This window comes from Anguilla rostrata, chromosome 2, assembly GCF_018555375.3.
Source record: "Anguilla rostrata isolate EN2019 chromosome 2, ASM1855537v3, whole genome shotgun sequence".
In the NCBI taxonomy this organism is placed as follows: domain Eukaryota; kingdom Metazoa; phylum Chordata; class Actinopteri; order Anguilliformes; family Anguillidae; genus Anguilla; species Anguilla rostrata.
In genome coordinates this window covers 61,324,405-61,350,985 of record NC_057934.1, presented here as the reverse complement: position 1 = coordinate 61,350,985, position 26,581 = coordinate 61,324,405, and the positions used below count along the sequence as shown (strand labels likewise).

The following is a 26,581-nucleotide window of genomic DNA, read 5'->3' as shown; positions in this document are numbered from 1 at the left end:
CGGGGACTGGCGGGACTGGCTCTGAAGGCTCCAATCGCGGCTGGGGGGCGGGAATCTCAGCTCAGCAAACAGGAAAAGTGTGGATCCCTGCAGGACTGACAGGCCGCATACAGACAGCTCCTGCAGACTGGGGCTCTCAGGGGACCGGCAGACACAGGTGTGTGTGTGTGTGTTTGTGTGCGTGTGTGTGTACGTGTGTAATGGAGTGTGTGTGTGTGAGTGTGCGTGTGTGTGTGTAATGGAGTGTGCGTGTGTGTGTCTGTGTGTGTGTACATGTGTGTAATGGAGTGTGTGTGTGTATGTGTGTGTGTGTACGTGTGTGTGTGTAATGGTGTGTGTGTGTATGCATGTGCGTCTGTGTGTAATGGTGTGTGAGTGAGCAGTGTCAGTTGTCTCCGTGTCCTGTGCTGAAAAGTGCCCGTGTGTCAGTCCTCGCCAGCTTGGCGGGCGGCTCCAGTGACTCCTCCCCCAGGCCGGCCGGGTCCGATGGGTCCTGGCACTCATCTTCGCTCTCTTCCTCCTCTCTTCTCTGAGAACACACCCAACAGGTGAGAAATTAAGCAATCGGCAGAGGACTGTGGTAGAGGATCGGTGTGGTGTGTAAGGGGTGCCCTACTTTATCAGGTGCGAGCGTTCTGGCGCCTGCCCAGCTGGCAATAGGAGGAGGAGAGTGTCAGGACGAAGAGGAGTGGGTAGTGAAAGCTTGGCTTCACCAAATATCAACATTTCTATAACATTTTTTATCCTTTTTTGTTGTGCTCTCATTTCAGGCTTATAGGACAAACACGGATGTGTGGATCAAAAGAATTTTGGTAAATATATTCACAATATTGTCTGTCTGGCAGGTGATTCAGTGCTGTATGTCTGGCAGGTGATTCCATATTATCTGTCTGGCAGGTGATTCGGTACTATCTGCCTGGCAGGTGATTCAGTACTGTCTGCCTGGCAGGTGATTCAGTACTATCTGTCTGGGAGGTGATTCGATACTGTCTGTTTGGCAGGTGATTCAGTACTGTCTGTCTGGCAGGTGATTCAGTACTGTCTGTCTGGCAGGTGATTCGATACTGTCTGTCTGGCAGGTGATTCAGTACTGTCTGTCTGGCAGGTGATTTGATACTGTCTGTCTGGCAGGTGATTCAGTACTGTCTGTCTGGCAGGTGATTCAGTACTGTCTGTCTGGCAGGTGATTCAGTACTGTCTGTCTGGCAGGTGATTCAGTACTGTCTGTCTGGCAGGTGATTCAGTACTGTTCACCTTTCAGTGATTCAGTACTGTCCTGTCTGCAGTGATTCAGTACTGTCTGTCTGGCAGGTGATTGCAGTACGTTGCTGGCAGGTGATTCAGTACTGTCTGCCTGGCAGGTGATTCAGTACTGTCTGTCTGGCAGGTGATTCAGTACTATCTGCCTGGCAGGTGATTCAGTACTGTCTGTCTGGCAGGTGATTCAGTACTGTCTGCCTGGCAGGCGATTCAATACTGTCTGTCTGGCAGGTGATTCAGTACTGTCTGTCTGGCAGGTGATTCAGTACTATCTGCCTGGCAGGTGATTCAGCACAGTCTGTCTGGCAGGTGATTCAGTACTGTCTGCCTGGCAGGCGATTCAGTACTGTCTGCCTGGCAGGTGATTCAGTACTGTCTGACTGGCAGGTGATTCCAGACAGGCTCTATATTCAGACAGTTAGGGGGATGCCTGGCGTTGCCGTGGGGACAGTACCTCTCCCATGACGGCGATGGGCGTCTCCCCCTTGGCCTGCGCCACGCGGTGCTCTATCAGGTAGTACATGTACTCATCGTACAGCAGCCGGATCAGGTGGAAGGAGCCAAAGCTCGCGGCGCTGCGCAGGGTCAGGTCTCTGATCACCATGGAGCTGCCGGGAGAGAGAGAGAGAGAGAGAGAGGGGACAGCGTCAGGTCTCTGATCATTATGGAGTTGCCAGGAGCTAAGCAGGAACGAGGGAGGAAGGGAAGAAGGGGAAGTGAGAAGAGAGATGGAAAAGCCGAAGAGTGAACTCTGTCGTCTTTTTGACAGAAGCAATGATTACTCCCCCCCCCTCCAGCGCCCCGCTCACCTGTAGAAGGACCACTTGAGCAGGAAGAGCTTGGCAGCTTTGGGGAAGGAGGTGCTGGCCTGGTAGGGCTTTAGGACCTGGGAGACCACCCCCTCCAGCCAGGCGGCCCACTGCTCCAGAGAGTTCTGCTGCTGCAGCGTCAGCTTGAAGTCCTGCTCTAACCGCTGCACCACCCGGTCCTCACAGCGGCACACCCACGAGGCCTGCTCCTGAGAGACCGGGAGAGAGAGAGAGTTCAGCCAATCACAGCGCTTCAGCAAGACAACTCTCACACACCCAGCTCCTCAAAGTACAGATAATTCAGCCAATCACAGAGCTTCTAAAGCTTTCAGCAAGTCACCTCTCACACACCCAGCTCCTCAAAGTACAGAGAATTCAGCCAATCACAGAGCTTCTAAAGCTTTCAGCAAGTCACCTCTCACACACCCAGCTCCTCAATGTACAGTGAGTTCAGCCAATCACAGAGCTTCTAATGTCAAACACAGAGAAAGGAGAAGAGTTCATAACCTTTAGAAAGTTCCAGTACAACAGGTCCCTGAGAGAGCGATCATGTGACCAGGCAACATGCTGTGCATATGCAGTACAGGCGCTGCATGACCGACAGATCCGTAAGACCCGCGGATCAGCTACATGGTGTGAGCAGGGAATGGGACAGCCCATCCAGGTGATTTCAGCATCTGTGTATCTGCGCACAGGCCAGCGCAGCAGAGGAGGAGACCCGCGCAGTGGTAGCCGCCGGAGCGCCCCCCCCACAGACTGCGCCCCCCCCCCCCCCACCCCCCGCAGCCCACCTGCACGTTGGCGAAGTCGACGCGGTTCAGGTCGCTCAGCATCTGGCTGATCTGCGCCGTGTTCTGCAGGACGGCGCGCGCCGCCTGGGCCAGGTGGTTGAGCGAGGTGTAGCGCCGCAGCGTCTGCGCAAACGCGCTGGCCGAGGTCACCTGCCGGGGGGGAGGAGGAGGGCGGGGACAGGCTCACCAACAAATCTACTCTTAACCAGCCTGTCAGGACAAATTCACACCCACAATTCTCACTCAGGTGATTTATAACAGAATGGCCTTGGTCATCAATGTGAATCATGCTATGTGTTTCACTACCTGTACACTGCCTCCCAGGTGATACATACAGCTAAAGCATGGGTGGGGTCAGGTGTGCAGTCAGGTGTGCGGTCATATGTGCGGTAGTCAAGGGAACGGCCCGGTGTATGAACAGGTATGCGGTCAGGTGCAGAGACAGGTACGCGGTCGTATCTACAGTCACTATCTGGTCAGGTCCCCGGTCACGTTTCTGGGGCGGTCACGTTTCCGGTCAGGTCCCCGGTCACGTTTCTGGGGCGGTCACGTTTCCGGTCAGGTCCCCGGTCACGTTTCTGGGGCGGTACGCGTTTCCGGTCAGGTCCCGGTCACGTTTCTGGGGCGGTACGCGTTTCCGGTCAGGTGCGCGTTTCTGGTCAGGTGCGCGCTCACGCGTGCGGTCAGACCTTGATGCGGACCATCTCCTCGGGAATGTTCATCATGGCGTTGGTGAGCCAGCTCTCCAGGCTCTTGGCGAAGTTGCGGATGGCTTGAGTTAAGGCACCTGTGGGGCAGGCAGTGGAGAGGGACAGTGGGTCATTTCACTGAGCCGTGAGTCTGTGTCCCCTTCACACACACTGGTTATGTGTAATGCTGAGTTACAGTGGCAGGTTGTGTAATGTTATAGTATATAGAAGCTGGTTATGTGTAATGTTGTGTAGGGTACACTCGCTGGGGATGAGTGAGGGATGTAGGGTGTGTGTGTAATGTACACTCACTGGGGATGAGTGAGGGATGTAGGGTGTGTGTGTAGTGTACACTCACTGGGGATGAGTGAGGGATGTAGGGTGTGTGTGTAGTGTACACTCACTGGGGATGAGTGAGGGATGTAGGGTGTGTGTAGTGTACACTCACTGGGGATGAGTGAGGGATGTAGGGTGTGTGTAGTGTACACTCACTGGGGATGAGTGAGGGATGTAGGGTGTGTGTAGTGTACACTCACTGGGGATGAGTGAGGGATGTAGGGTGTAGGGTGTGTGTGTAGTGTACACTCACTGGGGATGAGTGAGGGATGTAGGGTGTAGGGTGCGTGTGTAGTGCACACTCACTGGGGATGGGGCGCAGCACGTCGGGGATGAGGATCTCCACCAGGCCCTGGTACAGCGTGTTGTCGCAGTCTTTGCTCCAGCACAGCACCGGCTCGTACTTGCACAGCAGCACCAGGCACGACTTGGGCAGCCGCTTCTCCGACTCGTCGTGGCTGCGGGGGAGACGCGCGACTGTGTTAGACTGTGTCAAACTGCGTCGCTCTGCATCTACTGCGCCAAGCTGGACCAAACTGCATCAACTGCGCCAGACTGCATACTGTGCCAAACTGCATCAAACTGCGTCTACTCTGCCGAACTGCATCAAACTGCGTCTACTCTGTAAACTGCATCGACCGCGTGTTACCTGAGACCATGCAAACAAGGCTCAGGCTTCTCCCTCCCTGATCAGGATGCTTGAAATCAGGGTTGCCAGACAAATGGAAAAGATCTCAAAACAACATTGTGTGCGAACCAACTGGGTATTTAAGTCAGTGGGAAAAGTCTTAAACATCTGTATGGGAATCAGTTCCAGATTATTCTGGAGTTCCAGGGTACTCCCGGCAGCAGGTGTACAGGTACAGACAGCACAGCAGTGCGGGGGCATCTTTAGCCCCTGGGTTGAGCTACGGACAGTTCCGGAAAGACGCCGCCTCGGCGGGGTGCAGCGGGGCGGGGACTCACACGCCCAGCGAGTCGGACTCGCTCGATTGGCTCTCGCTGAACCTCCAGAAGGACTTCCACAGCGTCTCCACCAGAGTGAACTGCAGGTTGATCATCACGTCCAGGATGGCCTGGCAGAGACAGCACAGGGAAGTGACATCACTACACGCGTTTCCACGGAAACAAGCATCGTCAATCAGCCTGCAGAGTTCAAACAGTTGTCCACACGGGAAGACAGTTCAGCAGCCTTTTCAGTTGTAGAGAAGAGGCAAAGATTAAATAGCTAATCATTCAAATGTGAACATGTAGCTAAATATTCAAATATTTTGCCACACTGACTTCTTCAGTAAAGTGGTGATAACTGCTTATGCTGATCTCCAGCACTCACCGTCTGAATGAAGCTCAAGTCCCTATAGTAAGCGTACCGAAAACAGAGGCTCTGATTGGCCGATTTATCTCCAATCAGCACACGGCGGGGGCGCTTACCTCGCAGTGTTCCCGGTAGAGCACCTGAAAGCCCTTGATGTGCTCCATCGCTATCCCATCAGGCAGTGCTTTGTCCTGGAGGTCGATCTCGGGGAACTCGGGCAGGGTGCGAGAGGCGTCTGCACATTGGGGGGAGGAGGGGGGGGGGTCGGGTAATGGGGACACCTGAGCTTCATACCGTGCTACACATGCTGCACAGGAAGTGTGTAACAGGCGTGTCATGTTACACACACATGACGGCTGTGTCAAACGGGGCGGTGTGCAGCACACGTATGAAGCAGATGTGTCCTGTGTAACAGGTCATGTATAAGAGATAACGCACGTCCCGGTTACGTGAATCGCACAGAACCTGGGGCGCTGCGTAGACACGCCTCGACTCTCCCTTACCCAAAAACTGCTGGTACTGCTGCACCTGGGCGCTGATGTCCGCGAGCCCCGCCTGCTGCTGCCCCGCCCCCAGGCTCATCCCATTGGTCATCCCCTCCACTTTATGCACAGGCTTTAACCTGCAGGGAGGCAAGGGGGCGGAGTCGGGGGTGGACTGCGTCAGTCAGAGCACAGAAAAAGAGCTAGCAGAGCAGTCAGAGAAACAGACAGACGGACAGACACAGAGACAGACGGGTGTGCAGACCTGTAGACAGACTAATAAAGACAGAGAAAGATACATAAAAACAAACTGATACAGAGACACACAAACATCAGATAAAAACACTGGCAGAGAGACAAATGTATAGAGAGAGACAAATACCAGAAAGAAATGTATAATGGGAGAGAGACTGACAGAGAGACAGACAGAGAGGCAGGTGGACAGACAGACAGACAGACAGAGAGGCAGGTGGACAGACAGACAGACAGACAGAGAGGCAGGTGGACAGACAGACAGACAGAGAGGAAGGTGGACAGACAGACAGACAGACAGAGAGGCAGGTGGACAGACAGACAGACAGACAGACGGACAGGCGGACAGGACGCACCTCTGTTTCTGAGAGAAAGGCTGCTGCCTCATGGCCAGGTGCTGCTGGTCCTCCATCAGTCTGAGCAGGGAGGAGCTGGCTTTGATCCTCAGGCCGTAGTAGTGGTACTTGGAGTTCCCCCTGCAAGGCCAAAGGTCCCGTCAGCACACACAGACGCGGGCGGGAGGAGGCCCCCGTCCCCCGGGCGCGGGCGAGCGCGTACCGCGTGCCGAGCCGGCGCGTCCGCAGGCCCATGAACACGGAGCGGATCAGCTTGCCGAAGGACGCGGCGTTGACGGGCTCCAGCTTCTGCTCCTGGCAGTGCAGCAGGTAGTGGCAGTACAGCGTGGAGCGCGGCAGGCTCACGCCCTCCGCCGTCTCGTAGTTCTCCAGCAGCCACTGCACCTGGGGGGGGGGGGCACAGAGGGGTCACACACCACCCTGCACACGCACGCACGGCCACACACACCACCGTGCACACGCACGCACGGCCACACACACGCACACACACACACACACACACACACCACTAAGAGATCAGCTTTATACACACACACACACACACACCACCCTGCACACGCACGCACGGCCACACACACACACACACATCACTAAGAGATCAGCTTTAACAGAAACATACACACACGCATACAAAAATGTGCACATACTGACTGAATCACTGACTCACTCAAACACATACACACACACACACTTACATAAATGTGCACATACTGACTGAATCACTGACTCACTCGAACACATACACACACACACTTACATAAATGTGCACATACTGACTGAATCACTGACTCACTCGAACACATACACACACACACACTTACATAAATGTGCACATACTGACTGAATCACTGACTCACTCGAACACATACACACACACACTTACATAAATGTGCACATACTGACTGAATCACTGACTCACTCGAACACATACACACACACACACTTACATAAATGTGCACATACTGACTGAATCACTGACTCACTCGAACATATACACACACACACACTTACATAAATGTGCACATACTGACTGAATCACTGACTCACTCGAACACATACACACACACACACTTACATAAATGTGCACATACTGACTGAATCACTGACTCACTCGAACACATACACACACACACACTTACATAAATGTGCACATACTGACTGAATCACTGACTCACTCGTACGCACACAGTGACCCCCCCCCCCCCCCCCTCGGTGTGCGGCACGCTGTACTCACAGTAGCGGGTGACGCGCGGGTGTTGTGCGAGTAGCTCTGGTTGGCGTTGCTGACCCCCAGCATGTACCCACCCTGGATGACGTAGCTGCCCCCGCTCCCGCCGCTGCCCCCCCCCGCCGGGGCCACGGAAGGGGGGGTGCCCCCGCCGCTGGTGCCCGAGGTGCTGCTGGCCACGATCTGCCCCGCCCCCGACAGGAACATGGAGACCGGCGCCCCTCCCGCGCTCACCGCCACGGTCTGAGAGGTGACGGGCGTGGTCACCTGGGACGCCGAGGCGGGCGTGGCCTCGTAGTAAGAGCCGGAAGCCGTCTGGGTGTAGAGAGGGCTGTCGGAGTAAGTGTAGCTGCCGGAGCGTCTGCACACAGGAGATGAGGGGTGGAGCAGGGATGTAGGAGAGAGAGGGACAGAGGTTAAAATCACATAAAATAATCAATAAGAGTGCCCTCACTTTGTACACTGTCTGTGTGTGTGGGCAGCTAAAGGGTTTCCCAACGCTGTAGATGGGCAGGGAAAACAGCAGGGTGGAGTGGGGTGGAGCAGGATATAGCGGGGAGGAGCACGGTGGAGTGGAGAGGGGCAGGCTGGAGCAAGGTGGAGTGGGGTGGAGCGGGTTATAGAGGGGTTGAGCAGGGTGGAGCGGGGAGGAGCAGGGAGGAGTGGGGAGCAGCAGAGAGGAGCAGGGAGGAGCGGGGTGGAGCAGAGAGGAGCAGGGTAGAGTGGGGAGGAGCAGGGTGGAGCAGATTGGGGTGGAGCGGGGAGAGGATCTCACATGGTGCTGGTGGTGTAGTTTGCATCTCCACCCTCCACATACTGCACCTGGCTGGAGTACACATGCTGCACTGGCACCTGCTGCAGCTGCTGCTGCACCTGCGGACCACACACACACACACCTGCGTTAAAGCTGTACTTTCAAATGCACGCACATGCATGCTCACTCTCACACACACACACACACACCTACATTAAAGCTGTACTTTCAAATGCATGCACGCACACACACACATGCACGCACACCTGCGTCAAAGCTGTGCTTTCAAATGCACGCACATGCATGCTCACTCTCACACACACACACCTGCATTAATGCAGCACTTTCAAACGCGCACACACATGAAAACACACGCTCATATGATCATATCTGCTTGTGCATACACACATTTTCACAAACAAGCACATGCACACAGCCAGATCCACCCACACACACTGCACACTTTTCAATTCAATTTTCCAGGGCTCTTTTTACAGAGACACCGGCACACAGACACTTCACAGGGAAAATTCCAGTGGGAAGACATCTGGAGAAGAACCTGGCTTAGAGGAGGAGCAGAACTCCACTAGCCAGCCTCACAGACATGCACACACGTGCACACACGCACACATACATTCACACACTCACACATAGACGCACACAGACGCACACACACAGACAGGTCTAGTTTCATGGACTCAGACAGAGGAAATCGCAAGCCCACCTTGCACAAAATAGGTTAACGTAGCTTACTTGCAGGAAATGACAAAACCACACACATACACGCACACACACAATGGGTTGAGGTAGTTATGTAAAAGGAAATCACAAAACCACACACATAAGCACTCAGTGGGTGAGCTTAGTCAGGAGAAATGATAGACATCGCTCGGATGGACATACAGCAAGTGAAACACTTTGCCGGGAAATATATGAATATAGCGTTATAAAATTGTATCATGGTCACCAAATATCACACCTGAACTGAAGCAAGTCTCGCAATTATCCATCCTGCCTGCACGTACAGACAGACTGTCATCACGTTTCCTGAATTTAGTTACTCGTGTTGAAGTACCTCTTCATTGTTGCTCAAAAAAACGAATTATTTTAGCAGATATTAGTTCATACTGTATCTTCGTCTAGGAGACACAGAAGCATGAAGCATTGTTTCTTTTTAAGATATAAACATAATTAAGCTGGTGCTAACTCATCATTTTAGCTAACATTAGTTCTCCAGGTTAGCTGATGTAAGCTCATCATGTTAGCTGATGCCAATACATCCCTGTCCCCTAAATGGCCTCAACCATCCCCCCCCCCCCCCGATAGAACACTCCCTGGGGGAGAGCACCTGCACTGTCACTGTAGGCTGAAGGGAGTCTGATTTCCAGCAAAGAGAAAAGCAAGTCAAGGAAGGACGGAGGCATCAGGAAAGGAGAAAGAGGACGAGAAAATGGACAGAAAGGGAGAGAGAAAGAGAAAAAGAGGAAGACACAATTGGGTAGAGGGAAGGAGTGAAGGAAAGACGGGGGGGTCATATATTTTGCGCTACACTAAACGGTAATATGGGCTCAAACCTGGCAGCAGGGCTGCACTGAATGTGGAAAACGCTGAAATCCAGAGAGCTGCGGACGCTGTAGAAACACAGCGGACGCACAGAGGAGCGCTCATAACCGCACACAGGACTGAGGCTAATAGCGTCACACGGTCCCCGGACACGCCCTCACAAGGGACCTCGCTTTTATAGAACGTCTAAAAATAGGCTTAAGCGGCTCTCCTCACGGTACGAAGCCGCAGGAGCCCAAGGTTCGAGCCCAGAACACAGCCTCCTCAGCCAGCTGTGACCCTCGCTAACACACACCGTCTGCACACACCAAGGCAAACCTGACTCAGATCAGCACTGCAGCACCGTGCGACAGCTCAGACACAGCCAACCAACTCTCTCCACCAATCAGAAACTCCCGTCTGGAATACTGGATCAGAGCAACCAATTCTTAAAATAAATCAAGTCATCGTTTTCAGGGCAGCAACCGAACACAGACGCCAGACACGGAAAGCAGAGACAGATCATGAGTGAGTGCAGGCTCAGTGACCACATCCTAGAGGCAGACACACACACACACACACACACAATCACATGCAAACGGGCAAACACACACACGCACACACGCACACACACACACACCACACACACACACACACACACACACACGCACACACACACACACACACACAATCACATGCAAACGGGCTAACACACACACACACACACACACAATCACATGCAAACGGGCAAACACACGCACATGCACACACGCACACAAATACACATGCAAACGGGCTAACACACACACACGCACACACGCACACAATCACACATACACACACAATCACATGCATGCATGCACGCACACAAATACACATACAAACGGGTAAACACATACACATGCACACACACACACAATCACATGCAAACGGGCAAACACACACACATGCACACACGCACACAATCACACATACACACACAATCACATGCATGCATGCACGCACACAAATACACATACAAATGGGTAAACACACACACATGCACACACACAGGCACATACACACACACACACACACACACACAAACAGACATGCACGCACATATACACACACACACCAGATCTCATGCCAAGCAAAAGGAAATTATGTTAGACAAGAGAGATGCAGACATTCTCTACTTGGATATAATTTCCTTTTCATGACAGATAATAATACACTAAAAGTGCTGCTTGGGGGGAAACAGCAGTCTTGCTTACAGAACAGTATCTCAGCCAATCACAGCTAGAGGGACACAGAGTAACCAGCACTGACCAATAAATAATAAAGAACATCAATCATTAAACAGACAGATGAAATAACCAGTTCTGTATAACTACTTGGCCATTTCTATATTGCCTATACTATGACTGCTGCATGCATTATAATGACAAAGTTTTAATCTCTGTACATGTTCATCTGTTGGTGTGTGTGTGCGTTTATGCGCGTGCATGTGCATATGAGTGCGCGTGTGTGTACATATGCATGTGTGTGCATGCGTGGGTGTGTGCGTGTGTGTGTGTGCATGCGTGGGTGTGTGCGTGTGTGTGTGTGCATGCGTGGGTGTGTGCGTGTGTGTGCATATGTGTGCTCGCGTGTGTGTGTGTGTGTGTGCGTGCGTGCGTGGGTGTGTGTGTGTGTGTGTGTGCATGTGTGTGCATGCGCGTGTGCGTGTGCATGCATGTGCGTGTGCGTGTGCGTGTGCATGTGTGTGCATGCGTGTGTGCGTGTGTGTGTGTGCATGCATGTGCGTGTGCGTGTGTGCATGTGTGTGCATGCGTGGGTGTGTGTGTGGGTGTGTGTGTGCATGCGTGGGTGTGTGTGTGTGTGTGCATGCGTGGGTGTGTGCGTGTGTGTGTCATGCGTGGGTGTGTGCGTGTGTGTGTGGGTGTGAGTGCATGCGTGGGTGTGTGCGTGGGTGTGTGTGTGCACGTCTCACCTCCTGGCTGAGATGAACGGGCTGCAGGTTGGTGACGGTCAGTGGGGGGGCGCTCTGTGCGGTCTTGGCTGCCTGGGACACCGCCTGCACCACAGACCTCTGGGAGACAGTTGGGGGGGGGGGGAGACAGCAGAGACACTCAGGGGGACGGGCAACGCTAATCTGCGCGCGCAGCGTCCCACTAACCCACCGCCCCAGCGCACTGACCCAGGACACCACGGGAGCGTCGCGTGCCACGCGGCCAGCTGGTAAACATTAACCCAAAAGTGTCCACAGGGACCCGGCGCGGGAGTCCAACGCTACTCTCCGCGTCTACTGTGAACGACGCTCTTCATAGCACTACAGTCCCACTGGGCTTCACTGCTAGCTCTTAATCCATTCCTCTAGCAGCACTGTACTCCGCAAGGACACGCACTACATTCATCCCCACTTTAACAAGTGGACACTTCAGAATGCAGCATTTCTGCTCTCTCCTCCTTTGCCGCGCTCTCTCTCGAGGAAGCGCTCATGGGCACACTCGTTTCGGAGCCGCACGATCGCCTTTCCCCATGTCTCGGGCGCAGCGTCCGCCCGTCCGCGAGCGCTCGGAGAGGCAGCGAGCCGCCAGCGGGAATTAGGAATCTGCAGGACAGACTGGGCCTGAAGCCCGGCTGTGAAACAGCACAACGCCCTGCAGGCTCACACACACGCCTGACTGAACCAAGCTGGCCAGAGGCACGGCAACGGACATAAGAGAGACTGAGAAAATTCACTTTTTCTCAGTGCCGACAGACGCTCGGCCCTGAGATCAGACAGACGCTCGGCCCTGAGATCAGACAGACGCTCGGCCCTGAGATCAGACAGACGCTCGGCCCTGAGATCAGACAGACGCTCGGCCCTGAGATCAGACAGACGCTCGGCCCTGAGATCAGACAGACCCCTGAGATCAGACAGACGCTCGGCCCTGAGATCAGACAGACGCTCGGCCCTGAGATCAGACAGACGCTCGGCCCTGAGATCAGACTGATGCTCGTCCCTGAGATCAGACAGACCCCTGAGATCAGACAGACGCTCGGCCCTGAGATCAGACAGATGGCCCTGAGATCAGACAGACGCTCGGCCCTGAGATCAGACAGACGCTCAGCCCTGAGATCAGACAGACGCTCGGCCCTGAGATCAGACAGATGGCCCTGAGATCAGACAGACGCTCGGCCCTGAGATCAGACAGACCCCTGAGACCAGACAGACGCACAGCCCTGAGATCAGACAGACGCTCGGCCCTGAGATCAGACAGACGCTCGGCCCTGAGATCAGACAGACCCCTGAGATCAGACAGACGCGCGGCCCTGAGATCAGACAGACGCTCTTTCCCTTCCGGCGAAGCGGGCTGGGACACGGGCTGCACCGCTCCCGGGTTCGACAGTTACATCGCATGAGGAGGAGTCGGGGCTACCCATCACCTCCAATTCAGCAAGCCAAAAAATTCTAATATGAGGTGCCTGCATCGAGCGTAACAATAGAAACTGATTATTGCTTTTCTGGTGCGAATGCATTGGGGCAGGACTGACAGGAAAACTACTAGGGCAGTCAGTACATGGACATTCTCTTAATTTCCTTCAATACTGAGGTGACTTTGTCTGATTGGCTGCTTGTGGTTCTTCATCAACGTGTTTTCAAATCAATGCAATCAGCAATCATGCATCGACATCCAATTATTTTTTTTTCTTGGCAGTGCTGAGTTACTGCACATTCCTGATTATTCCTTATTATTATTACGATTATCTATGGAATGTATGTGTGCTAAAACATAAATTAACACACTTTAAACTTTAAAAGGCTGCTAATATAAGTACGTACATTTTATCCACTCCACATTCCGGTAAGAAATAACGTTCTCAGCACAAAACGATCGGCTGTGAACCAACTGACCAACCAAGACGTGATTTTAAAACTTGGTACAACCAGCTGAGCACAGGCTAGGGTTGTGTATGGTGTTCGATTATGCATATGGGGCATTTCACTGCTCACTAACAGAGAACCATGAAACATGCTGTTAATACTTCAGCTAGGTGTGGCACCAAAATGTATTTTGCCAAACACCCTGGTCTGTGCTGTATGCAGAGACTGAGGTTTGACTTTCCGTTTTTTTCATCCTGAATACTCTTTGAATTGTGAAAGTAACCCCCATTCACCTCTTAGTCACTCATCCACGCTGAGGATCCAGACATCTGACAACCGGAGCTGTGCCATAGGGCTCAGAAAGCTCTATGGAGTCAGGTCCAGAAAAGCTGCTTCCTGGACGGTCAGATTAGTGGTGGGTGGGCTTGAGAGAGCCAGTAGCCTGATTTTACTGTAGCAGACTGGTGAAGAGTGTGCTGGACAGAGGCATGGTTTGGGAGAGCATGGGGGGGGGGCTTACCTGCTGGGCCGTCTGAACCTGCTGCACTACCTGAGTGGGGACCCCCGTCTGAACCCCTGCTGGGGGGGGGCTGGAGTCCGACACAGAGTCATTGGAGTGCAGGGAACCCTCTGGAGGGAGAGAGAGACAGAGAGGGGGCGAGAGAGAGAGAGAAAAAGGGAGGGAGGGAAAGAGATGGGGGGGAGGGAGGTAGGGAGGGAGGGAGGGAGAGAGAGAGGGAGGGAAGGATGGAGGGAGAAAGAGAGAGAGAGAGGGAGGGCGAGAGAGACAAAGACAGAGGGGGGAGGGAAGGAGGGAGGGAAACAGAGAGAGAGAAAGAGAGATGAACAAGAGTTAAAAAAGCAGGGATGGGATCATGAGAGAGAGAGAGAGAGAGAGAGAGAGAGAGAGAGAGAATTTGATTAAATGTGGAAGGTGCTAGAATAAAAAGGCATTGTACTCTCCCCAAAATGAGAGATTTTCCCCCCATGAGTCTGAGCAGCTGTCACACACCGCTGCAGCTCTCGGGAGAGAAGAGAGAGGGGGGCACATGTGAGACAGCGAGAGACGCAAAGAACAAATCAAGAGCTTTTGTCACTTATAAACCGCGGCTGATTAATGCAGATGTCTTTTGTCTTAAGATGTGTAATTTCCCATTTTCTTCTGGACTCACGTGACACGTATTTTCTGAGAATGCTTTGGCAAACACAAGCACACTTCTCGATCCAGTTAAACCAATTCACAGGAACTCAGTACAGCGGCACTAACCAGAAGGTCATGCAGAGAGAGAATCACGCAGAGTTACGCCATTTCTGTTCAGAAATATCAAACCTAACACTAACGAGCACGCGCCTTCCCCACAAAGCAAGCATCATCAGGTGAGCAAGCCATTGGCAGCGCAAACGTATGTAATCTATGGCAGCGCTGTGCATGCACTCCACTGCAGTACTCGGTCAGCACTCCTGCGTCTGTTTTGCAGACCACATCAAGCCTGGCGGCGTTCACGGCGTCCTCACGGGCAAATCTGCCGGAAGGCCAGCGCAGCCAGACCGAGCGGCACAAAGCACACCGCGCGCGCCTGCGCAGGACTCGGGTACGAGGACGGCAAGAGAGGCCGGAGACAGAGCGAGCCGTACTCACGATATTCACCCTCCGCCGAGTAAAACCAGCTGCTGTAGTACATTATTTTCACCACAGCCAGTACGCATTCATTGAAGGAGAAATACCGTAGACGTCGGCCAGAGAGAGAGAGAGAGGGAGAGAGATGGAACTCAGACACTCCACCACTCTTTCATCCCTCCATCGCTCTCTTTCTTATAGCAGACAGGCCAACGGTAGCCTTGGACAGCTAAGCTCAGTGGATGGGAGAAAAAATCCCCCCATCCGATAAACACGGGTATCACAAGAGCAAAACATAACGCTTTCGTACCGCGGACGGACAGGAATCTCATAACTGCACACCTCATCAGGAGAAATGTTCCTGGAAGCACAAATGCAGGCAGCAGGACCAGAAGCAGTAATGCAGTATTTAATTAAAGATATTCTGCAGTGGATTAATTTTAAAAAAAAAATCATAACTGGAGCTACTTGGGAAAAAAGTTAAAGGCCTGACTCCCACCTGTCTTGACCCCCCCCCCCCCCCAGAAATGTGACACCAGCGTTAACTGATACCAGCAGTAACTCTCCACTTCCTGCTCAGGAGGATTTTTCCATTTAATTTAGAGCCATGACCACCTCACCCTTTACTATGACTAACAGCAACGACGACGATTAAAATAAAAAAAATAAAAAACACACTGATCAGCATAGATGTCCTCTCTAAGCTCCGCCCACCGTGGTTTAGTGATGAAGCAAACAGGACCGTCCGTGCTGGCGCTGAGAAAAAGAGGCCGGGGCCAAACCCCGTCTGATGCTAAGCGGCGTGTCCTTTAGGAGACATAAACACACGACGCCCGTGTCCTTAGACGAGAACAAAGGCAGACGATCGTAATCCGCTCAAACGAAGGACGCAGCCAGACCCGCCGGCGGTAATTCAGCGCTAAAGGCTGAAATATCCGCTGAAATCTTTCCAGCCTATTTGCCACTGTCCCTGCTCAGCATCTTGGGTTTCATCGTTAGCATGCGCGCGTGCGTGTGCGTGTGTGTGTGTGTGTGTGTCCACTATTTAAATGCTGATGCACATATACAAATTACACCAGGGCAGCCCAACCCTGCTCCTGGAGATCTACTGTCCTGTAGGTTTTCACTCTAGCCCTAACGAAGCACACCTCGTTCAACAGCGAGAGTTGGAATGAAAACCTGTAGAACAGTTAGGAACGCGATTGGGCAGCCCTGGCATGCACAGTGATAAGCCAAACTAAATGTCTCACATGTAGATTCCTGAATGTATTCCCAACACATTCAGCGACCACACGTTGAGCACCAGCACACAAAGAAGGCATGCAGTTTCATGAATGCATGAAACAAGAACAGCACTAATGCAAATAAAATAACATTTTAACATCAAAATGAGGGCAGTGTTCAGGCGGCTCCTGTCACAGCCCATACTTGCTCCATCTTCAGCAGTGACCTTCATTCCTGGTCCAGGCAGGCAACAGGGTCTGCTGGTTTTTGTAGTTATTTGGCACTTAATTAACTGATGCATCCCATTACACAGTTAACTTACCTCACCGGGTTTCTTGGGTCTGAACCCGTTCCCGATATTAAGTCGAAAACAAAAAGCATCAGAACCTTGCGTCCCACCAGGAATGAAGATCGCCGGTCTGCAGCCTGCTCTCTAACAAGAGCCGACGCCTGTCTGAGGTCAAAGGGGAAATCTGACCTGCCGTTTTCTCTATGAAAAAGCAATGCTCGCACTTATCTGGAAGGGAAAGGTTCAGGCGAAGGTTAACGGACTCCAGACGTGCGGAAGTGGCTCCCGTAGCCAGCGGCTCTTACCTGTGACCGTGACCACTATGTACTGGGGCGTGCTCTGGCCGTTGCTGGGCTGCGCGGCCACGCTCTGGATCTCCGCGGTGACGTACTGGGTGGGAGGGGGCTGCGTGGGCATGGCCAATACCCCCGCGTTCTTCTGCACTTGCTGGGGAGGGGCTGAGGCAGGGGGCGTGGTTGACGTGGGAGGGGGGGTGGCGGCGGCGGCGGCGTTGGTCTGCAGCTCCACAAGGAACTGCGGAGGGGCGGAAGGCGGAGCAGGGGGTGGAGCAGGGTGCTGCCCGGGCGCCATGGTCACGCTGCCCCCTTGTGGCTGTGAGGGTTGCTGCAGATCCTCCACGTAGCCTGAAGTCGCCATCACCGCGGCCGAGACGCTGCGCTGCCGAGACCAGGACAGGGGTATTACACACAGACCACACCACTCCCACACCGGCTTCCACACAGCCCAGACCAGGACAGGGGTATTACACACAGACCACACCACTCCCACACCGGCTTCCACACAGCCGAGACCAGGACAGGGGTATTACACACAGACCACACCACTCCCACACCGGCTTCCACACAGCCGAGACCAGGACAGGGGTATTACACACAGACCACACCACTCCCACACCGGCTTCCACACAGCCCAGACCAGGACAGGGGTATTACACACAGACCACACCACTCCCACACCGGCTTCCACACAGCCCAGACCAGGACAGGGGTATTACACACAGACCACACCACTCCCACACCGGCTTCCACACAGCCCAGACCAGGACAGGGGTATTACACACAGACCACACCACTCCCACACCGGCTTCCACACAGCCCAGACCAGGACAGGGGTATTACACACAGACCACACCACTCCCACACCGGCTTCCACACAGCCCAGACCAGGACAGGGGTATTACACACAGACCTCACCACTCCCACACCGGCTTCCACACAGCCCAGACCAGGACAGGGGTATTACACACAGACCACACCACTCCCACACCGGCTTCCACACAGCCGAGACCAGGACAGGGGTATTACACACAGACCACCCCACTCCCACACCGGCTTCCACACAGCCCAGACCAGGACAGGGGTATTACACACAGACCACACCACCCCCACACCGGCTTCCACACAGCCCAACCAGGAGAGGGTATTACACACAGACCACACCAAATCCCACACCGGCTTCCACACAGCCCAGACCAGGACAGGGGTATTACACACAGACCACACCACTCCACACCGGCTTCCACACAGCCAGACCAGGACAGGGGTATTACACACAGACCACACCACTCCACACCGGCTTCCACACAGCCCAGACCAGGACAGGGGTATTACACACAGACCACACCACTCCCACACCGGCTTCCACACAGCCCAGACCAGGACAGGGGTATTACACACAGACCACACCACTCCCACACCGGCCTCCACACAGCCCAGACCAGGACAGGGGTATTACACACAGACCACCCCACTCCCACACCGCCTTCCACACAGCCCAGACCAGGACAGGGGTATTACACACAGACCACACCACTCCCACACCGGCTTCCACACAGCCGAGACCAGGACAGGGGTATTACACACAGACCACACCACTCCACACCGGCTTCCACACAGCCCAGACCAGGACAGGGTATTACACACAGACCCCCACTCCCACACCGGCTTCCACACAGCCGAGACCAGGACAGGGGTATTACACACAGACCACACCACTCCCACACCGGCTTCCACACAGCCGAGACCAGGACAGGGGTATTACACACAGACCACACCACTCCCACACCGGCTTCCACACAGCCCAGACCAGGACAGGGGTATTACACACAGACCACACCACTCCCACACCGGCTTCCACACAGCCGAGACCAGGACAGGGGTATTACACACAGACCACACCACTCCCACACCGGCTTCCACACAGCCCAGACCAGGACAGGGGTATTACACACAGACCACACCACTCCCACACCGGCTTCCACACAGCCCAGACCAGGACAGGGGTATTACACACAGACCACACCACTCACACACCGGCTTCCACACAGCTCGACCCCTGGGAAAAGCAGGTTTTTTGGTATCTTTATTCAAAATCTGCATCAATGTTATATAACTTGCTTTCAATCACCAGTAGTGGCTGTTACATGAACAGTAGAATGTTCTGTAAACATTCTAATCACATATCTGTGACCTTGCACTTGCACAGGACAGGACCACTGGTGCAGGTGCTAAATCACAAGCTTCATGAACCCCACAGGCATTACTGGGAAATTTTTTCAGGGAGGCTAGTTTTGATGGACTTCAGTTTCAAACGTGTTCAGATTTTTCACTCAAACAATTGTTACTCAATTGAATGTTGTCCAAACGGAAAACGAGCAGGTCACAAACATAAAGGGAAAAGCAGAAGGAGGGGCGCGGGCTGTAGAGCACTGTCCACATGCTCACAACGACGTTAGCGGTTCAAATCTGCCCGCGTGACCTGTCGCATGTCTCTCCCTCTCTCTTGCTCTCCATTTTTCCTGCCTCCCTGTTCGGGCCTGTCCAATAAAACTGAAAAAAAGCCCTAAAATATATATATACATTTAAAAAAAAAAAGTAGAAGGAAAGGATTTTGTTCTGGTGGTTGGCAGCTGTGGTCAGATGTAGCTACATTACATTACATACGGCATTACAGACGCCTTCCAGAGGATACACAACTTTTACATAGCACTTACATGATCCATTTATACAGCTGGATATATACTGAAGCAATGCAGGTTAAGTACCTGCTCAAGGTAAACGGCAGTGTCTTACGGAATCGAACTGGCCTTGGTTCAGCGCAGTTCCTTACCCACTGTGCCACACTCCATGAGGAAGGCAGCAGGGAGGACCAGTGCACTCAGCAGAAACAGAGGAAGGGAGAGGGTAAAGAAGAAGTGAGAGAGAGCGGTGAGGGGAAAGAGGAACTGGTCATTCATGTTCATTCATGGACTTTTGGAGCCAGTAAACAGCTTTTCGCCCTCGATCGACCCCCCACAGACAGCAAAGGCATGCTTTAATCCTTTGAAGAGTAGGTTTTTTTAAATGTTTTTTTTCCCCAAAATTCTAAGTCAGTGTTCCAGAACTGCATTGTTTTAAATTACTAGTATCAGTTGTTACATCAGCATTAGAATGTTAAGTGTTAAAGTGCAGGTCTATGTCACTATGTTCAGTGTTAAAGTTCAGGCATAAGCCACTCTGTTCAATGTTACAGTGCCGGCCGGTATAAATCACTGTGTTCAATGTTCACTTTGATTTTCCAGTTTCAAGAATTCACATCATTATTACCTCCAAAAGAAATCACTTTCCACAACACAGAGATTGTGCCGTATTTTGTTTTGTTGTTACAGGGAGGCTAATATTGAGCATTACCGCAGTCACCAGTGGCACCGCATGGACGGTGGGAGTAAAACTCGGACTCATTGGGTCCCGCTGTGTTTAATTTGCTCTGCTCCCGCTGCAGACGTATCCGGGACTGATTTCTGGTCCCGTACGTTGAAAAGCCACGGCTGTAACGTGATCGGAGGCATTTACTGCAACCTGACACTCACAGCCACGGTCACAGCAACAACAACAAAAAACCATCGACGGCAGCGAGGAATGGGATCGAGAGGCCGCTCTCTGAAACCTGGCCCTCACGCCAGATTCGTGTGGAAGGGGGCTTGCGTGGCAGACAGGACTTCTGGTCGGCACCGATCGCTCGAATAGCCCTTCTTCGCTTAAACCGAAGATCCCCGGACGCGAGCGCCTTTCTGTTTCGGTCTTCTGCATGTTTAATGCGTCGTTCTCCACTCACGAGCCCGGTCGATGCCACATCACTTATCCAGAGCGACGTATAATGCGAGAGAACCTGAGTGCACCCACATTACAGTAATGGTAATGGGCGAGGAATGGCTGACTTAGACGGGACCTTACGATCCACATGTCTGCTCTTAGATATCAAACTTTAAGACCTCCGGGAGATCACGGTTCCCCCGTACGACTCACAATATTGTGCTGACGCTAATGCGAATGCTAGCATTGTTTACCATCGCGTATCAAGCATTTAGCGCAACGCTTTTACCCAGAGCGACTCGCGCGGGCGACATTTCTAACACGCGGTAGAGTCACACAGCCGAGTATTTTTCACTGAAGCCGCTCAGGTTAGGCAGCTTGCTCAAGGGCACAATGGCAGCCCTGCAGCTGGGAACCCAACCCACAGCCCGGGCTAAGCCCCGCTCCTGAGCCAAGGACAATGCTGAACAATCACCTCTCCTAATTTTGCTCTCGCTTCTGTTTTCCCTCCCTCGCTGCCCCCTTCACTCATTCCCCCTCTGGCCCTGAAGCCGGGGGAGCTCGTGTGAGAGCCAGTCTCTTGCCCAAAAGCTGTCTCTTTCACTCCGCTCGACAGTTCGGCCATATGATTCAGTATTAAGTTGGCAACTTACTGCTTTCCTTATTAAGGAATAACATTGACTTTTGGCTGGACCACAACAGCGGGGCCAGCCCGACAAACGCGAATGTCTGTGACTGAGTGACTGAGTGACTGAGCGATGAAGTTACACCATTGGTCGGCCGCATCACGTGTGATAGGTCCAGCCATACACTAGGTTTTAACCTGGTCTTGTTTCAAATGCAGTGTGCAGTTATGAAGCAGAAATAACAGCCAACATCCATTTTCGATAAATGAAAGAAATTGGATAAAAGAAATGACTAGCGTGCCAGTTCAAATATGGGTCCCCATGACGTCCTAACCCCCCCTCCGCCCTCAAAAAAAAAGAACGAAAAATCATATAGTAGGTCAATAACAACCCAACACCACGCAGCTGTCTGTACTTACTTACTTTTGAGTGTATTATAAGCACAAGCTTCATTTTGCTCAGTGCGTACCTCCTTTCAATTAGGTTCGGCCTTTTTAATAATCTGTCCGGATATTGCATCCAGTGGGAAGATTGGCTTTTAACAGCAGTGTGTTTGCCATTGTTAAAACATGACTACTGGGACATGAGCCTATGCAATTAATAAGTGGCTCCCTGGAATTTCATCCATCATCACGAAGATGTCACCCCCGCCCCCCACCAACCGACAGAGCAACGGTCCCCAAACCACAAACAGCTACTGTGTTAGACTGCCATACTGCAATGCCATATCTATAAATAACATATTCTCAAAAGCATGCAAACCTTCACACACATCTTACAGAAGCATACGATGTCCCCCCCCTTGAATTATTTCCGTTACACACACATACACACACACACTGCATTCCTCACAAGAGACAATGACACTAGAATGGCAGCTCCGTGCACTTCTCTAAAGAATCCGAAGACTGGCAGAAGGTGAGAATTTTAGAATTTGAGATGGGGAAAACGACGGCACTGAGATGCCACAAGTTTTACCAAAACAAGAAGTAAAGGGGAGACACTTTAAGGAGAAATGGGGACAAATCTGTAGTCAAACAGTGCTACCACACCACATTAGCAACACCGTTAGCCTACGTTACGGTTCAGCATTCAACAGACGCTCTCATCCAGAGCAACTTCCACAGCTTTTTACCATTTATACAGTCGGATATTTTAGTGAAACAAATCAGGTTAGGCACCTTCGCTGGTGCAACAGCTGTGTCCCAGCTGGGAATCAAACCCACAACAGAGTCATAACCTCAGTCCCCTATCCACCACACTACACAGCTGCACCCAACGCAGGATTCACATCAATCAAAGCAAAGCTTAATTCAGTACCCGGTGACACTGAGGGCTGCACTGCTGAATAAATGTAATGTAATGTAATGCACTGCTGAAGATGGACAGATAGCCTACCTTTGACACCTGTAGCTACAGGACTGCAGTCATGACATCACTTTTGACTCAATCCGCATCATCGTGCTCACACAAGTCCCATAATGATTTTTTTTTTTTTTTGACCGGCACAGGGCCATTTTAGAAGCTGTATAATATGTGTTTGTCTGTCCTGAGGGTGTGTGACAAGAAGAGAGAAGAAACATACAGAGATACGAGCAAGCCTTTATTCTTCACTGAAAGCCTATTCAAACACATCCTGTTTGCCATTCTACAATCTGATAATGAAATATTGAATATCTAACTTTATTTCACATAGAGAGCTGCAAAAGAGCTAGCTGTATAGCCCATTGCACACTGTTCTATTTATTATATTTTTAAATATGAAAGCAAAAAGGTCAGAAAAGGCATGCTTATTATTCACCTAAAAATGGGCACCAAACAATTTATGTGGGCACAGGTGCAAGAATCTACCAACTGAACAATGCACTCCCTATCACATGACTTCACACCTGGATTAAAAACAGAGGGTGCTCAAGGTCAGATAAGTTTCTGCGCACTCATATTCAAATGCGCAACAGCTATTTAACTACTGCACAACACAATAGTGCTTATTCCCTACAGTTCTTAAAATATGAAGTAAAAATGAACGTTTTCATATGCGCTATTGATGTTTTATTTGACAACAGAGATTAAAGCACTTGTGGAATGCAGACATTATCAGTTTTAAAAAGGCATTGTTAATTGCTTATGTCTTAAATGTCTCTACAGGAATAATTATCTGAGAATTATATATAGGCTATATATATATAACTGAAAACACAGGCTGCCTTGGATCTGTCCTCAAAATTAGGACAAAACAGGTGGGAGTTCCCTACTGTCATTTATTATCTATCTAAGGGCAGAAACTAAGGGAAAGATTTGCACCAATGATGTGAGAATTGCATCTGCTTTACTATCAGCAAATAACTCAATGCAGACCTTGACTTGCGTTTACAATTTACCAAACAGGCCTAAATCTTCTCGATTAATTCGGCATGAAGTGGGAAATGTATATGCACAAAAGCTATATGAACATCTGGGAGAGGATGGTCAATGCGCAACCATGCGTTTTTAAAAGTGCGTACGCCACACATTACGAATTCAGCTTTGATTTAGCGCTTTCAATAGATTACTAATCAGTAATGCTTTCGTAACGCTTATGTACGCTGGAATTCACAAAAATCGCGCATCTTTTTCATAGAACGAGCAGTGCGTTAGCTACTTGCCAGCGCAAATAATTACTCTGCAGAAAGCCTCTGTCTGAGTTTTAAGTCGTTTTTCACAAGGATAAGTTCAATGTCAGTGTCTGGTTTCAAGCGCACAGCCGACACTATCCATAACCAATATAAAAACACGACCACTCAAGAGCAGTCAATTCTCATCAATGCTGCATGTGCTGCATACATGGGGAGATCTTTACACTACAGTATGCAGGTTGGCTGGCATTACACCCTTACCGAGAGCTCCCAGGATGAACGATGAAACGCACAATGAGGGTAAATCAATTTCAGGCCGGACCAGTAACAAATAGTGATGATGGTGCTTGTTATTTGCCTGGTCTGTGCTGTGTCAAGATTTTGCACAAACGCATTCCCACTTAAATATGTTCTATTTTTTAATGTTTTTGAAAGTCTAAGCCAGTGATTAATCAACCCTGGGGGCCTGTTAAATCAAATATATAAATACATCGATTTGTTTAGTCTTGACAACAACGAGAGCAGTTAGGTGGAATGAGGTTTGATCAGTCTTCAGCAGTGCTTTTTAATCATCTTTTTTTTCTTCAAAAGATTCGTAAAAGCAAGACAGATGGTATAGTCAACACTGACACGCCATGTTGTAACAATTACTAATCAGCTAAAAATTCAGTATAATTTTAAAACAAGAATCCTACTTCGTTAGTAGGATTTTTAAAGTCGTATCCATATTTGAAAAGTGAAAGCTCGTAACATTAACTATATTGTTACACTTCATGCTACCTGTGAAAACATTACAGATAGCGATAGCAACGACCAGAAACAAAACTTTGACCTCGTTTCTACAACATTATAAGCTTCGCGTATATCCAGTCCACTTTATTTTTCAGTGGGGTTTCTCTGCCTCGCGGTCATTGGTATATTCCACTGAGGATATTTTTCCAGTTGGGTGCACGCGGCGTCGATCACACCCCTCCTACCCGAACCAGCACGCCCTCTCTCCGCGCCTCACTCCCTTCCGTGGCAAGCAGCCGCGGCAGATGATCTGCCAAACATATGGTTAACTCGACTTTCACTGCTTCGGACAAAAAAACTTTTAAAAAACGTCCTTAAAAAAACTTTATATTGTGGTGTTTATTTTAACATGCATGTTTAGACATATCCAAACTAAAAGAGTCAAAATTCAAAATGAGCATAAACTGAAAAAGCGCTTCTGTTGTCAAAATTCACTCTTTGGCAAACACATTACAGATGGCATAGCTACACATCTTCGTTTCCCTTTCTGTAATGGAGACCGTTCGCACTCATATGCAAAATGTTTCGAGGCTATACGACAAAACTAGAACTTAAAAGTATTAACGTTACTCTCACATAAAACACCCGCCATTTTGAACCCCAATCACGGATTTGACATCGCCATAACAACCGCTTGCAACTGAAAACAGCAAGGCATACTACACTTGCACCTCCGCCTCGCTCTTGCGTGCTTGGCTACAGTAGCTAGCGAGCTAGGCAGTAATATGGGGCTACAGAAACAACAAGCGAAAAACAACCGCAATCTTCACCACATCTTTTCAAATTCCAAATATTACACGATATATTAGTAAAGTTATTTTGTCACCTCCAATTTCCCGTGGTTTCCCTCTGTAATTTGAGAGTTTATATTTTTTAAGATTCAGGTTGTTGTTGTTGATTCTCGTTGCTTGGTTCTTGTCGCCAGGACTACCGTGGCTATGGCGCTTCGTCCTCACCGGGGCAACTGTTGCTACCCTCCCGCTTTCTTCCCTCCCTCTCCTTTGCTATGATTGGCTCAAATGGGCAAACAGCCATCAACTTGTCTTTCTGCCATTGGAGCACATGACTGTCAATAGGCCGTGATTTCATACCATTTGTGCGCGACTTCTGTCGATCATCAACAGTAATTGCGCAACTGAAACACACCTCTTATCTCCGTAGTAATTGGTTGATAAAGCGTCAGTAAACGAGGCTTTCTATTTGACAGAAAAATTATATCTTAGTATTTTACCATGGTAAAAATGTTTTTGTTCTTTGTGCCTGAGTCTGCATACACACAATATGAATGATCTTGAAATGACATTAGTAGAAAAATTGTTACAGATGACACATGATTTTAGCAAACAGTTTGTAATGCAATCCAAGATGATTCTAAACACATTCCAGAAGTGGGTATAAATATACCAATTTGCATTCACTTGAGTTAAATATGAAATGCTACCATTGGGAAATAAAAATATGTCTACAGGTCGTCATGTCTACGGAACAAGGGGACATAGGTGGAAAATCAGTTGAAGGAAAATTCTCCACTGATACCACAAAGTATTTTTCTTACACAAAAGAAGAGTTGTGAATACATATAACAACTTGCCAGACCATACAGTAGAGGCAGAGATCCTCAAGGTATTCAAGTCCTGGCTTGATGAAGTGTTGGATGCT

General features: G+C 50.7%; 1 protein-coding gene across 3 annotated transcripts; it reads right to left on the bottom strand.

Moving 5' to 3' along the window:
* Positions 1-1,571: 1,571 nt before the first annotated feature.
* Positions 1,572-25,914, bottom strand: rfx1b (regulatory factor X, 1b (influences HLA class II expression)). 3 transcript variants are annotated; one of them, XM_064323585.1, is made up of 16 exons: positions 25,749-25,914; positions 17,104-17,471; positions 14,188-14,297; positions 11,790-11,888; positions 8,294-8,391; positions 7,525-7,879; positions 6,493-6,674; positions 6,291-6,410; positions 5,704-5,822; positions 5,317-5,435; positions 4,852-4,961; positions 4,192-4,343; positions 3,550-3,647; positions 2,861-3,010; positions 2,070-2,278; positions 1,572-1,868 (listed from the first exon to the last, which is right to left on the bottom strand). In XM_064323585.1, the coding sequence occupies exons 2-16, from the start codon at positions 17,453-17,455 to the stop codon at positions 1,679-1,681; spliced, it is 2,463 nt and encodes an 820-aa protein (XP_064179655.1). In that variant the 5' UTR covers positions 17,456-17,471; positions 25,749-25,914; the 3' UTR covers positions 1,572-1,678. The 3 variants fall into 3 exon arrangements, with proteins under 3 accessions (XP_064179655.1, XP_064179654.1, XP_064179656.1); XM_064323584.1 differs by having other exon boundaries at positions 1,574-1,868; positions 17,104-17,476; XM_064323586.1 differs by lacking the exons at positions 17,104-17,471; positions 25,749-25,914 and adding an exon at positions 15,307-15,474 and having other exon boundaries at positions 1,575-1,868.
* Between the last annotated feature and the right edge of the window lie 667 nt (positions 25,915-26,581).

Bases quoted from the DNA above. Each gene is read 5' to 3' on its own strand.
- rfx1b (XM_064323585.1), bottom strand. From the start codon at position 17,455: ATGGCGACTTCAGGCTACGTGGAGGATCTGCAGCAACCCTCACAGCCA. The intron at 3,648-4,191 runs GTGAGTGTGCAC...CCTGCCCCACAG, and splicing joins CGTGCTGCGCCCCATCCCCA to GTGCCTTAACTCAAGCCATC. The intron at 1,869-2,069 runs GTGAGCGGGGCG...CTCTCCCGGCAG, and splicing joins CTCAAGTGGTCCTTCTACAG to CTCCATGGTGATCAGAGACC.